The 13,725-nt window shown below is 40.9% G+C and overlaps 1 protein-coding gene across 1 annotated transcript; it reads right to left on the minus strand.

Annotated features, from left to right (window-relative positions):
* Window positions 1–1,242: 1,242 nt before the first annotated feature.
* chmp2ba (charged multivesicular body protein 2Ba) lies at window positions 1,243–12,130 on the minus strand. Its single transcript, XM_069698487.1, has 6 exons — window positions 11,932–12,130; window positions 9,066–9,157; window positions 5,948–6,142; window positions 4,725–4,827; window positions 4,319–4,425; window positions 1,243–3,086 (listed from the first exon to the last, which is right to left on the minus strand). Exons 1-6 carry the CDS (start codon window positions 11,963–11,965, stop codon window positions 2,967–2,969), a joined length of 651 nt encoding a protein of 216 aa, XP_069554588.1. The 5' UTR covers window positions 11,966–12,130; the 3' UTR covers window positions 1,243–2,966.
* Between the last annotated feature and the right edge of the window lie 1,595 nt (window positions 12,131–13,725).

Raw genomic sequence — 13,725 nt, forward strand, 5'->3', positions numbered from 1 at the left:
ACCTGCTTGGGATGACTGATGTGAAACGTCTTAATAAAGAGAAGGAACAAACTAAAACAGAGCGTCTGACCTTATATCATACCTGGAGGAGCCAGGAAATGATTGAATTACTGAAAATATGTGTTATATAAGAATGTTAGATACTAAAGTGTTCTTGTTTAACTTGATTGAAATTATAAATATGGCAAAGATGTACTTGTTAGTACAAGCCTTTGCACTTGCTGGAAGAAATTGTGGGTTTTTTTTTTAGTTTCTAGGCTTTGAAAGGTTACATCTGTTCAGTTCATATGGGGCAAACAGTAAAATGTGTTTTATGAATAACGACATCTCTCATTTTTACTGTATACTACCCTGTGAATACATACATTCTAGGAGAGCTAGTCTGGCTGGGTGAACAGCACAGACTGTATAATTTATAAGGGCGTCGCTGGGGGATTCATAAAAACAGCGACAGGACACGTTAATTCAGAAACAAGCCGTTTTCACTGTGACTAATGTAAGGCTGTGTAACTGGAGCGCTCTCAAGGGGAATAAATGCAGCAGGGTAACCGAGTGCTGTCGCAGAGACACAGTACACTCGAGATGAAGCCATAAGAAGCTTTTTAACCTCGTCTCAAAGATGCGTTGGCCTTCATGCCACTGCTCTTGAAGATAAACTTTTGTTTTGTTGTATGCAAATGTTAACCTGATACTATGTTGCTAAAAAAAAAAAAAAAAAGGGTCTGAGTTTATTCCAGTGTCTTTTGTTTAAAGGACCACACTGTTGATTTTACATGCTGCTTTCTTCTATTGACGACAGACAACATACACTTTACATTCTGCAAACCTGGAGTCTTAGAAATGTTTAGATGTTTGGAGGATTATTTGACCCTTTCAGCCATCTGTTGACTTCTATTCAGTTCTCTATGACGTGCACATGTATTAATATGTCTCTAAAACTTGCTCGATTCCCCAATGCTCATTGCTAATGCTGTTTCAATGTGGACTGATTTTAAAAGTCTGAGCAGCTTGACTCTGCAGTGATGACGCCACATTCACCGAATTGAATGCAGACTTGATATCTGAAGTGATGGATTAAAAATTTAAGTCCGACATTTATATGGAAATAAATGGAATATAAAATCTGTCTGGAGCGGGAGTAAAAATACATCTGCATTTTCTGCAGGCATGGAAAATGTACCTAATTTGGTGCTTAAACTCATCATATGATCCTGAAAAGGGAAAACCATAATACATGATCAATAAATTGTACCTAAAGAAACTTTATTCCTTACAAAAGTCATAACCCTTTACAGAGTCACTTTGAGGGGAAACAAAAATGAGTATACATACACCTTTTAAAACGCGTAGAAATATCCTAAACATGGAACTGCACTCAAACAATCTCCAAAATCTGTTAACTCATTGATTCTGCTCACAATTACTAGCGACCGGTATGAGGAAGAGGAACAGAGGATTTGCAAAAAGTCTTTGAATTATGAATGGTACATGTCAGACACATGCAAGAGTCAAACATTTTCAGTTAGTTTTTTTTTTGGCAATAGGAATCAATATAGAAACAAAAGGCGGGAGAGAGAAAGATAATATTTCTATGAGCAGATGTCGTCGTCACTCTCGTGAAGCCTCAAGCTGGCTGACATTAACAAATCAGCGCATAGAAAAGTCAGCTTCAGCTCTGGGGGAGAGGAGACAACGCCTAAATCGGTGTCATTTCAGCAAACACCTCCATCATCTGGTTGCTCTTGTCTTGTGTCTTACTGTTGTGAGCGAGGCAGCTTAAAATAACAAATGACAGTAACTGCACAGCAGCTGAAAGAGAAGAGGGACTGCAGGACCGGTGCCATCCCACAATCACGGAGTGAAACAAATCAAGTTTGATTAGTTAGTAGCATCAGACAATCGATTCAAAACTCTTTGATATGCCAGTCTTTCATTAGTCCTAATGTGTTTGATTAAGTTTAGTCTAAGTCTGTACAGCACTGCAACTTCAGTGGCGCTAATTAAATGGCAGCCAGTTTGCCCTCAGATCAATCTGTCTCATCATATCATGCAAGTAAAGTGAAGGCTTCACCCTCGCCCGAAGGTATCGATGTCAGTTACACATTTCACATGCATATGTCCGTCTCCACTATGTATACCTAAAGATCTTAAAAACATGGTTATTAATTCGACATTTTCTTTATGTATGGTGAGGGTGATCAGTCGTGTGATGATGCATTTTCTCCCCCTCACCAGCATGGCAAAGAAGCCGTGTGTCTTATCTCTCATTTCCCAGGATGATAAGAGAAGCCAATAGAGGCAATTTACCCACAAAACATTGCAAAAGAGTCCAAAGAATGCCTTAACAAGGATGTGTTGCCACAAAGAAAGTGAATCAAATTCACCAGCGGCAACAAAAATAGCAGGTAAGCAGTCTGAGCAGGAAAAATACAAGTTCCAACTGCTTATTTGACAACCCCAAAAGCTCCTTTGAATCACCATGTTTGCTAATTAGAACTCGCTGGAGAAAGATCATCTGTCTTCAGTCACGTAAAAGCTGAAAGGTTATCTGACTGAATCAAGATTGACCAAAACATCAGAAGGGAAAAGTCAATTCCAAGACCGCATATACACTTGTAGCCCTTATAGAGACAGATGGGTGGTAAACAACAGTGTAGCTGGTTTGTTATGTCAAGTGTCTATCGTTGCTCCACCTTCCAGTTGTGCTCTCTCCAGCAATAAATATTATTTTCGCATAAATAGATCAGATGTTGTGCCCGAATGATCTTTAAGGCAACCTGCAGAAGAATGTGAGAATATGTACGTGTTAATATACATCTGTCTGCCTGCACGCCTTTAAATGTATGTGTGTTGTTACACCTATAGTATCTGAGCCATGACAAAACCAGTGTGTCTAACAGAGTCCGTATCCATCAGTATTAATGTTGCGCTGGTTTGTGACACGAACATTAATACGACGAAGACAATTAGTCCACTCCCAGAGCTCGGAGTTGTCTCTCAATCTCGTCGTCAGAGATGGTGGCTTGTTTGGAGGAGGCGGCGGCGGCGCCGGGGGCGGTCTTCCCTGCAGCTGGAGCTCTCACCATCTGGAATCACACATGGGCAGAAAAGGCCCGTTAGCAGGACCCACCCACTTCAAACTCAGACCTGTTCCAATTTTATCGCAATTATTCTCAATTAAAATAGAGAGATATATATGTTACTGCCAATAATTTATACAGAATAAATAACGTGTGATCTCCATTTGAATTATTGAAGCTAACCGAACTTAAATGTGTCATTTAAACAAGTCTTTTTCCAGCATCAGTAATCCTGTAAAAGTTGTCAGAAAATAACTTTCTTTAATCTGTGCCTTCAAAGTGCGTGTTTTCAGGTTTGTTGGTTGATGATGAAATATTGTGGGTCTTCATAAATGGTGTTATACAAGTTATACAACATCTGGATACTCACCACCAAAAGGCATATTTAATGTACGTGTATCTAAATTCTCAGTCATCAAATTACTTTTGTAAAAACTGAAGCCATTTGCAGCCTTTGTTATTTTTCTCACATACACTCATTAAACATAGAATAGGAATAGTTCCAGTTAACATGAGTGAAACATATGGATGTTTATTTGCTTTTGTTAGGTTTTTCAAAGTAGTACAGTTTATGACTGCTCCTCCTTTCAGCTTTAGGCTTGACTGAAAAATTTATTGTATTATTGAATTGCTCTTTTAAGCACTTTTGCATGACATGAGATCATTCTGAGAACAATGTGTTAGGTGCTTTATTGTGATTTTGCAGGAAATAATGACTCCCCCCCCTCCTAAAATCAAAGACAGTTTTGCAGATTTCCATTAAACCGCCTGTTTGTTCTCTCCAGCTGTGGGATTGTTTATTGGACAATTTGTGGGCTTCTGCTTTGTGTAGAGAGGTAATAACTCATAGAGCCCCCCAGGGGGAGCCAGACACACAGCAGACCGAAAACCTGCCATTTACAAGGAAAACAGTGCACTGCACCGAGCGAGAAGAGCTGAGGGCGAGCCCCACCATGTGGCAGCTGGAACACATTAACAGTTGAGTAAAAGCCATGTGGAGCACTTATTGTTCATCTTGCCAGGGGCTGTGTACTCCATTAAGACTAGTTACGTCTGTAAAATGAGAGTTAAAAACGAAAGGGTTTTAACCTACTGGAAAATAGTTCAATTCTTTTTTTTAACTTGCGCATTACACATGAGCTGAAAGTGTTTTCTAACACTAAGAAGTAGAAAGTTAAGGTTCTTAGGACGGATAACATCAGAGGTAGTTTGTCTCTGTCTCATTTTGAATTTCTTACCTTCCCTGAGATCTCAATGCCAATCTCATCCAGAACCTGGTTGACAATGTCCTGAGATTCCTCTTCATCGCCAGACTCGTCAAAGATCTCATCCAAAGTGTCGTTGACTGGAGGGATAAGGAGACACGGGGTGGGGGGGGGGGGAAGATAAGGACAGAAAAGTCGATTTGATTTTCAGGCACAGGTTTGGACTTCAGAGCGAGATAGCATTGGGCGAGAAAAGCTCTTTTCCATTCAAACTAGTAAACACTGCATGAGTGTTTCTGTCAACAACAACAACAAAAATCACTTTGAAAAAGCAGATTGCGGCAGCCATCACTCCTCACACCCCTCCCATGAATTCTGACAGTCTGGTTTTTAGTAAGCCTGTAAATAGCAGAGCTGTGTGTGCATTATGTGTCCTTACTCATTTCCTCGGTCATGCCCATCTTCATGTTCTCCTTCTGGAAGTCCTGCATGGTCTTCAGTGTCTTCTGTGGATCCATCTTTTTATTCACTGCCTGCATTGTCTGTAGACATAATTAAAAGGTTCAGAGAATAAGACTTGACTTTTGTAGCTGCTGCTGCTGAGGAGAAGCAACAGGTTGTAAGAGCTGCTTTTGAGGAAACCTCCTGTAATGAAGGAACTATAGGGATGCTTCTCTAGTAGATTAATCCCCTCAGTTTTTAATCAAATGGTAAAACAAATAAAAAAATAAAAGCTGAAGCGCATGACTGATTTTATATTATAGATTCCCCCAAGAAGCCAATTCCAGATACTTTCTCACAAGTCAACTGTTCCACAACAATATGAGTTTGGCTGAAAATTGGCACTAGAAAACCACAACAAATCCATTTATGCCATTAGGGATGACAACAGTCCCCAAAAAACACAGTGTAACTCACAAACGATGCATCTCCTTCCTTCCTCTGAAAGTTCAGCGGAAACGTGGGCTACTTTCACAGCTGAGCCTGACAGCGCAGAAAAGACATGTCTTTGTCTCCACTGCATTGACAAACTTCTTTTCAGCCGGACTAATATATAGATTCCAACACTGCAGGAGAAAAGTGCGAAACTACTCCCAGAATAAACTGAATGAAAGCTGCGCGTGCGCATCAACAAACTTTGTGTGTGTTTAATGTTAAGCGATTAACACGTGTTCTCTCTCTCTCTCTTTCTCACACACACCTCTTCGCACTCCATTAATTTGAAGCCTAATTACATTTGACCTGTCTGTGTTTGCTAAGTCGGACTCTGTACAGTACATCGCTCTTGGCCAATTATTACCTCTCACACTTCATTAACGACGACGCATGGACCGGACCCACATTAATGCGTTAATTACAACACTTAGATATTGACATGCGTAAACACTGAAACCAGCTCAGGTGCAAAACAGAAACACATCTACCTTTTCTAAGACTGACGGAAATATAATGGATATCAAATGTCTAACGGCCGTTTAAGTGCGAATCAAAGTGTCGGCAACATACGTCGATGTCGAGGACATCTTCATTTTGTTTTGCTCCACACTAACAGTGCAGTCATCTCTGCCTTCAAACTGAAGTAAACTTGCCATCTCGACACTTCAAAATTTAAAAACCTGACCTCGGACCAGTTGCATTGAACGGCAGCATCGAGGGTTTTACCTTGGCTGTGGAAGACATGGCACCGGCCATCTTCATTTGGGAGTTCATGACCTTTGTCTGCGTAGACATGGAGGTGACCTTGGAGCTGACAGCGTATGTACGGTTCTTCTGCTTCCTCAGCTGGACCAGCTGCTTGGCCAGAATCTTACACGCCTCCCGGTTACCGCTCTTTGCCATTTTCTTGATCTCCGCCTCCTGGAGAGGGAAACAAAGATATGAGCACGAGGTACACTTCCCCAGAAGACGCAACCGAGTGCGAGTGTGCACATAATATGGATGAAACTGTCCTGATTTCGGGTTGCATTGGACGGAATGGTGACAGAAAGCAGGGACAGTAAAAACCCCATGCATGTGACTGGAACAAATCCACTGAGGCTACCGAATGTGCTGGTGTCTCCTGGTTTCATGGGTCATCTGCCTCACAGTGCAAATAAGCATTTTATTCAGAAATAACGTTCCAATGTAAAAGCATACAAATTCAGACAACTACAAGGTGCAGGGCTGACCCGACCAAAATACCATGCTGCTGATTGGCTGTGGCAGAGCGGCGAGAATCCCCAGTTAATGATTGAAGAAGTGGCAGCAAGTCGCACCAATTTTCCACCTCTTTCAGCAATATGACAGGCTGAACCACGTCATACAGAGAGTCAGGAAGGATGGAGGATGGAGCTTTTTAAGCATCCATCGCTCTGTGTTAAATAGTGTCGTAGTCCATACTAACTTTGAGAGTGCACATCCCTTCTTCTTCTTCTTATATACTTAGTTAGCCCAGTTAACACGTTTTGCCCACTCAGCACATGAATGGTTTTGGTGGTATTGGCGAATTGTCAATGACAATGAAAACTATATATATATATATATATGTGTTTATATTGATAAACAAACTGGGAGCCCCAGTAAGACTTGTAAATATAGACATGGTAAACACAGTCACCCGGATCAAATGGTGGCAACTCGCTGGCAAGCAAATAGATGCTTTTAGCTTTGGTAAACATCAGGAAACACACGGAGCCAACGGGGATCCCGTGTGTGGGCGTGAACGTGTGCGAGTGTCCCCCGAGACGAGCGTGAAGCTCCGGGTTACGGTGAGCTAGCCGGGCATCTCGGCACCGCCGCAACGGCACCGCCGTGTCTTCGTTACTGTGTGTGCGCTGAAAGCCTCCTCTTCAGGAAATAACAATCAATTATTAATGTTTAGGCAGTGAAAAGCAGCAGGCTTTCCCCACTCAGCTCGGTGTCTGTCTCTTACGCACACAATCACAACAGGTGCAGTCGGTTCAGTCTGTATTTGCCTGCTTGTGTACAACTCAAATTAATGCCATGAAGGGGAAAAAAAAAAAAAAAAAAAAAGCAGAAAAAAGCAGAAAAGCAGACCTTCTGGGAAAACACAGTGCCAATAATAATAATAATAATAATAATAATGTCAGCTACAGTTGAACAAACTAAGAATGCATTAATGGGGAAAAGATAAAGATGGGACTACTGCTGACGGGAAGCTTATAATGTCTTATTTACTGCCCTGTCAGAAAAGCATGAGGAGGTGGAGGAGGATGAGGAAGAAGAGGAGGTGGTGGTGGTGGGGGAGGGGCGAGAGGAGGGGGGCAAATAGTGCTTTCCTCGACCTGAAGGAATGCAGCACACAACTGTGAAGCTGTTCAGCTTTGCCTGGTTGGAAATGGGAATCTTAACGTTTTAATGAGGGCCCACAAGGCCAAAGATTTCTCTAAACAACAGATGCACAATGTGTTGCTAAAGCAGCCGCAATGCAGCTTTATTGTCACGCGAATTTTACAGATTCTGCTACAAACGAATCGAGTGTTTTTAAAGGTTTTAGGGGGGAAAATGTCAGGCTGTTTGAAATCTTTTTGTCATGGATTAAAAATGATATAAAATCAGCTTAACGACCAAAATAAAAGAACTTCTTACTTCGAGGGAAGCTGTTAAGTCGAGTAGCTTAACATATATTAACACACATATATATATAGTTCACAGATATATGGGTAGATGCATATGTTGTCCAACACCAAAACTTTATTTACAAAACATAATGCAGAAAACTATGCTTGGGGTAATTTAGAAATGGTTCTATTTGTGTGTTTTTCTTATCTATAGTTATTAATAATGACTAAATTCGCAATGAAGTTCATCATGTCAGAGCACTGATGTCAGTTAGTACAATAGAGTTTATGGGTAAACTGTTAAATATTTTACCTTTATTACATTTCTTTGTCAAAAGTGTTCGATAACTGCATTTTGGTAGATATATATATCGACATGCCTTTTTTACATTCTCTTTGTAATTTATTAAATTCTATAAAAAAATACATAAAAAAGGAACAGCTAGACTTTAAAAATACCTGAATTTTCAAGACACAACCTCTGCGCTCGTGCCATTTATATGCAGTATGTGCATGTAAATGTAAAGGCTGAGTGTGAACATAAAGTGTGCATGGTGAGGTGGGGGAATGGGGGGATGAGGAGGGGCATGCTTGTGCTAAACTGCACATACAGGTCATTTCCATTTCTTAGCCAACGTATCTTTTATTCAGAGAGTACAACAAAGCTTTTTCAAAACTAGACTAATTAGCGGAAAGCATTAATGAAGAATAATAAATGTGGTTCCCGAGGGATGTCATTATGTCCTGTATGATATTTACTTAATACAACTGAGAGGAGGACACAGTCAGCTTCTTTCATCTTTCAGGGAGGGGAAATGTTAACTGTGTGTGTGTGTGTGTGTGTGTGTGTGTGTGTGTGTGTGTGTGTGTGTGTGTGTGTGTGTGTGTGTGTGTGTGTGTGTGTTTGTGTGTTTGTGTGTTTGTGTGTGTGTGTGTTCGCTCACTTGCCTGAAGCAAAGCCACCATAACAGATCATTCTTGCCTATTCATTTAGACCCATTAGCCACTCAGGCTCAAATCCCAGCTCGTAGGTAGCGGATGTAACGATCATCTGGGGCTGTGACTGTGGGTGTTGCAGGGGGTGGGGGGGTGATCAAGTTTTGATGCAATATGTAGAAATTTATAGAAAAGACCCGCCTTGCATACGGATGCATTTGTTCCCCTTACATGTTGCATGTATGTGTGTGTGTTAGTGTCTGTCTGTGTGTATTTGCTCCTACCATTTGCTTCTCTTGTTTCTCCAGCGCCGCTCTGTCCCTGGTGATTTGTCTCTGAGTGCCGCGCAGCTCCTTCGACTGTTCCTTGATTATGTCTTTGGAGAGAACAAAAAGGAAAGAAGATCAGTTTGTGACTTGGGAAGAGACACAGTGCTTGGACGTTCACTACACCACACCGCAACCTTTCTGACATGCCAACATGTAATACACACTGAACTGATTTTATTACATATACAAAACTTTGACTTTACGAGCCTGTTAAACACATCAGCAGTAGTTTAACAGAAGATTTCAGCTGAACACTTTGGCTTTAAGAAACTTTTCCCCTCGGTGTGTGCAGGCTGCGGAGGCCATCTCTATATTCAGGAACTGACAACTGAACACAAAGGACACATAAAGACCAGCAGCAAGAATGCAAGGAAACATCTTTTTTTCTGTTTTTTTTTTTTTTTTTTTTTTAAGGTGCAACAGATGCAGTGGTAAAAGAATTATTGAAAAATGTTTTGAATACGACTTAAAGAATTCATCCAATTCAGATATTACATTGCATTGCATTTCAAAAAGGGTAGGGTCAACACCAGCTGCACGGCTTTAGAAGAAATCTAAAACATGCTGCCAACTGTGGAATTACTTGGACAGCTCGAAACCGCCCACACAAACACCGAGTGGCATCAAGTGAGATAATGTGTGACCCTCAAGTCACACATTCATCCTTGGATTCTGAGTGAAAGATGACCCGAGCAATTAGTGTAACACACACACACACACACACACACACACACACACACACACACACACACACACACACACACACACACACACACACACACACACACACACACACACACACAGCTTCAGGACCGAAGCAGATTGATCTGAATTGCTTTGTGACCCGAAGCAGATTGAGTCTAAATTCTGAGGCACTTTTAGGTGTTATGATTTACAGCTTTTTAAGCCAATTCAACTCTAAATGAATATTTAAACATCAAATAAAGTGAAGATTGAGGATTAATAAATGCATAAATTTAAGAAAAGAAAAAGCTGGTCATTCATTCTTATCTGTAGAGACAGACATTACAATTTTGCCTCACAGGGCTTTAAAATCTACACTTTATACACTGCATTCTGTCCTTAGACCCTCAGATCAGATAGGAAATAAAATTCCCCCAAAAAACATTCGACAGGAAAAAAAAAAGAAGAAGGAAAAAATAAACTTTGAAAGAATAAGAGAAAGGATCCCTTTTCCAGAACAGACAGATGTGCAAAGAAAAGTGTAGAGAATTATAGAAAAATTGACAGGGTTTTTAGGAGTAAGAGCTAACATTGCAAGAGCTGAAGATACATTTCTAAAGAATTGACTCGGTTCTATATCCAATGAGCTACTACGTAATAGGAAATATCACTTTTTGGAACAAATTAGACCACTGCCAGAAAAAAAGAAAGTCTATTGTTTCTAAAAAAAAAAAAGTGAAGTAACTATGAACTCGGTGAAGACACGTCATAGCGCTGGACCACTTGTGAGAACGCTGCATGTACACGTATAAGGTGACGTGCCGCCAACGTCTCAAAGTGGGAGGGATATCGTCCTACAAATATGTGTGATCCGAGCACCCCCCCACCCCAATTTGCCAAATAACCAGGATCCACTTCATCCAACCCGACCCAGGGCAACGGCAAAAAAACAACATCAACACACTGCGTCCAGGGCGAGAGAGAGAGATGAGGAAAATTCACAACATGAGATGGGGACTGTAAAAAGTGACCGCTGAGGAGACCTGACGGTGGCGTGACAGGCAGCGGAGGTGAAGCAGCGCAGTAAGTACACTATGCAGATGATCAGCGATGGTGAAACTGGAATGACGACGATGGGAGGAGTAACTAGTGCTGGGAAAAGACTTGCCTTTCACCGACAGAGCCTATTTTTAAACCCGCACATAAAAAAGCTGATATATTTTGATGTCATTCTCCAACAAAAAAAAATCAGATTCAGGTCCAGAAGAGGTGCTCCAGCCGTCGGGAGTCAAATTTAAAACAGAAAAATTTGATTCATCAATTTTGATAAAAGAGTGTGTGGTTTTCCATTTTGACCTTGTGAGGCTGATTATTTAGCCTGGAGGGGAAACACATTCAGATCGAAAGGCTTTTCAGAAATTTGACATTACTAAAATGAACAGACCCCAACTACTAATGATGTCATACTTTAACAGCCTTCACCTGCTTTACACAATTTTATGACACTGTCTGCAGTCAGTTTTTCCATAACACAGTAAGGCAGCTGCTTCACAGTCTCTGTATTGAAGTTCACAGTAATGTGTCTTGATCATGCAGCAAAATTGTGAGGTGTGGGGGGGGGATGGGGGTGTGTAGAGATCTTAATGAATACAAATCAGTGACCTGCCAGAATATATTTGACATTAAACCATACATTCAACGTTAAGACCAACAATGTATAACAGCCGAGGCTGATGTTTGCCTTTTTCTGCTCAGTCATTGGAGAACAATCACTTCGCCTTACACAGACACCCTCCACTTTTACAAACCCACGTTAACAGAGGATTTAAAGAGCGAACAACAACAACAAAAAACGTCCTTATATCATCATATATTACTGCTGAGGGTCAAACTGTAATCCTGGTTATGTACCAAAAAAAAAAAAAGTAGCACGTTCACCAAAGCTACGTTAAGTTTGACGTCCGTCAGTAATGTGACTAGTGACTCGACCAGACTGAAAACAGGTCAAACAAGTTAACTTGGGGACAGATCATTTCAGCAGGGAGCAACACGGCAGCCTGAGCGCCCGGGCTAAAAACAAGTTAGCTAGCTTTTCTTTTCTTTTCTTTTTTTTCTCCCCCACACAGAGCAAACTTACCATCGACAGTCTTCTTCTTGAAAAGGGAAGCCATGTCGCTGCTCTGTATCGACTTAAATACCAACTAAATAGGTCCTGTACTGGTATACTAGTGGGATTCCTGTCGATAGCACCGCCGTTTGGCCGTCACACCGGGGCGGTGGGTCAGTTTAGCAGCCTCTGTTTCCTGGTTGACTTTCTGTCGTCGGAGTTCCTCCCTCAGCTGACTGACTCAAAGGCACCACGTGACGTCACAGGGGGGGGGGGACTCTCGTGGTGCTTTCACTGGTACTTCGTAAAATACACAATTATGATCAGAATTAGGTCTGGCACGTCAGAAACAAGTGAATCCACTTGTTTAGCGTTAGAAACGTGGGTGTCTAAGGAAAGAGGAATCGCATCTGAAAGTCAGTGAGTGTTTTTGGACTCAGACAGCTATCTGTGCAGTACAGTAAGCCAACAAGGACAAACCAGATATAAGCCAGATAAAGCTCCCTTTACTGCCAGTGACTGCTTGAAAAATGTCCACACTATTTTTGTTCGAATTGTATTACATGGTTATTAGATCTTAAACCAAATGAATGCTGTTCTAATGGTTTATTTTATTCTACTATCCATCCTTTCAAAAAATTTAATATAATGCAGACTATTGCAATGGCAGTAGGCTAGTGACAAAGAGGAACTACGAGAAGCCTTTTCAATAAATGTTAAAATTATCCAATATATCACTAAAAACTAAAGATTATAAGAAAAAAGAAAAGAAAAAGAAAACTGTCAGAACTGTCTTTTATTATTTCCTATCTGAGTAATCATCTGACAATTAAAAGACTTAAAACTTTTAATTGTAATCAAGTGTTTTTATATTGCTGTATTGGTACTTACTCAGAATAGGCTATTTCTTCCACGACTCATTGTTGGTTTCCAGTGAATTCATTCTCACAATATTATATGTTGTACCAGAGGGCAACATAATAGCAGGATAACTGTATTAATTGATACAAATACATTTCTTAGTTTTGCTTATTGATAAGACTAAGCAAGCAAATAAGGTCATGTCATTTCTAGTTTGTATGGATATCAGTTCTCACATTTAAAGATCAAACTAATTTCTCAGTGTTGTTTGCCTTTTTTTTTTATCTCTTCAACTGGGATTTTATGGTTTATGCATCTGGACATGTTAACTGTACATACACTGGTCAGAACACACAAATATGTAAACTATTGTAAGGAAACAATCCACAGACAGGGTTATTATAAAAAATATAAAAAAAACGCCCCTACGGCTTCTTATATCATCATAAATTCTGCTCTCAATTTTATTCCCCCGAATAGAGTTATTCCATACACTCCAGATTATATTCATATATTCCTATTGTCTAATCTCATATTAATGCTGAGAGCAACTTTACGTGGGGTGGTTGGACTCTTGAACCATAACCAACTCAATTTCGTTCGAGCGTCTGTACCGGGGGTAGTGATGGGAGGTATGAGAGAAGATGTAAGGTGGGAGGGGATCTCATCCCAGAAATACTGAGATGCCAAGTTATGGCTGGAGCAGAGGAGAGAGGGGTGACTTTGAGGCAAAGGAGAGGAGGATGGGTAGCCCTAAGCTCTTTCCTTTATCTCTAAGGAGGTGTGTGTGTGTGTGTGTGTGTGTGTGTGTGTGTGTGTGTGTGTGTGTGTGTGTGTGTGTGTGTGTGTGTGTGTGTGTGTGTGTGTGTGTGTGTGTGTGTGTGTGTGTGTGTGTGTGTGTGTGTGTACAGTTGCCTGTGTGCATCGGCATGTCGTCCTGAGGCGTTGTTCTTGTTAAGGTTA

The sequence above is a fragment of the Brachyistius frenatus genome, unplaced genomic scaffold, assembly GCF_029030835.1.
Source record: "Brachyistius frenatus isolate BFR_SWC_R1_liver_20210118 unplaced genomic scaffold, ASM2903083v1 Contig_27, whole genome shotgun sequence".
Taxonomy (NCBI): Eukaryota; Metazoa; Chordata; class Actinopteri; family Embiotocidae; genus Brachyistius; species Brachyistius frenatus.

Bases quoted from the DNA above. Each gene is read 5' to 3' on its own strand.
- chmp2ba (XM_069698487.1), bottom strand. From the start codon at position 11,965: ATGGCTTCCCTTTTCAAGAAGAAGACTGTCGATG. The intron at 6,143-9,065 runs GTAGGAGCAAAT...TTCCCTCTCCAG, and splicing joins AGAAACAAGAGAAGCAAATG to GAGGCGGAGATCAAGAAAAT. The intron at 3,087-4,318 runs GTAAGAAATTCA...GTGTGATTCCAG, and splicing joins GCATTGAGATCTCAGGGAAG to ATGGTGAGAGCTCCAGCTGC.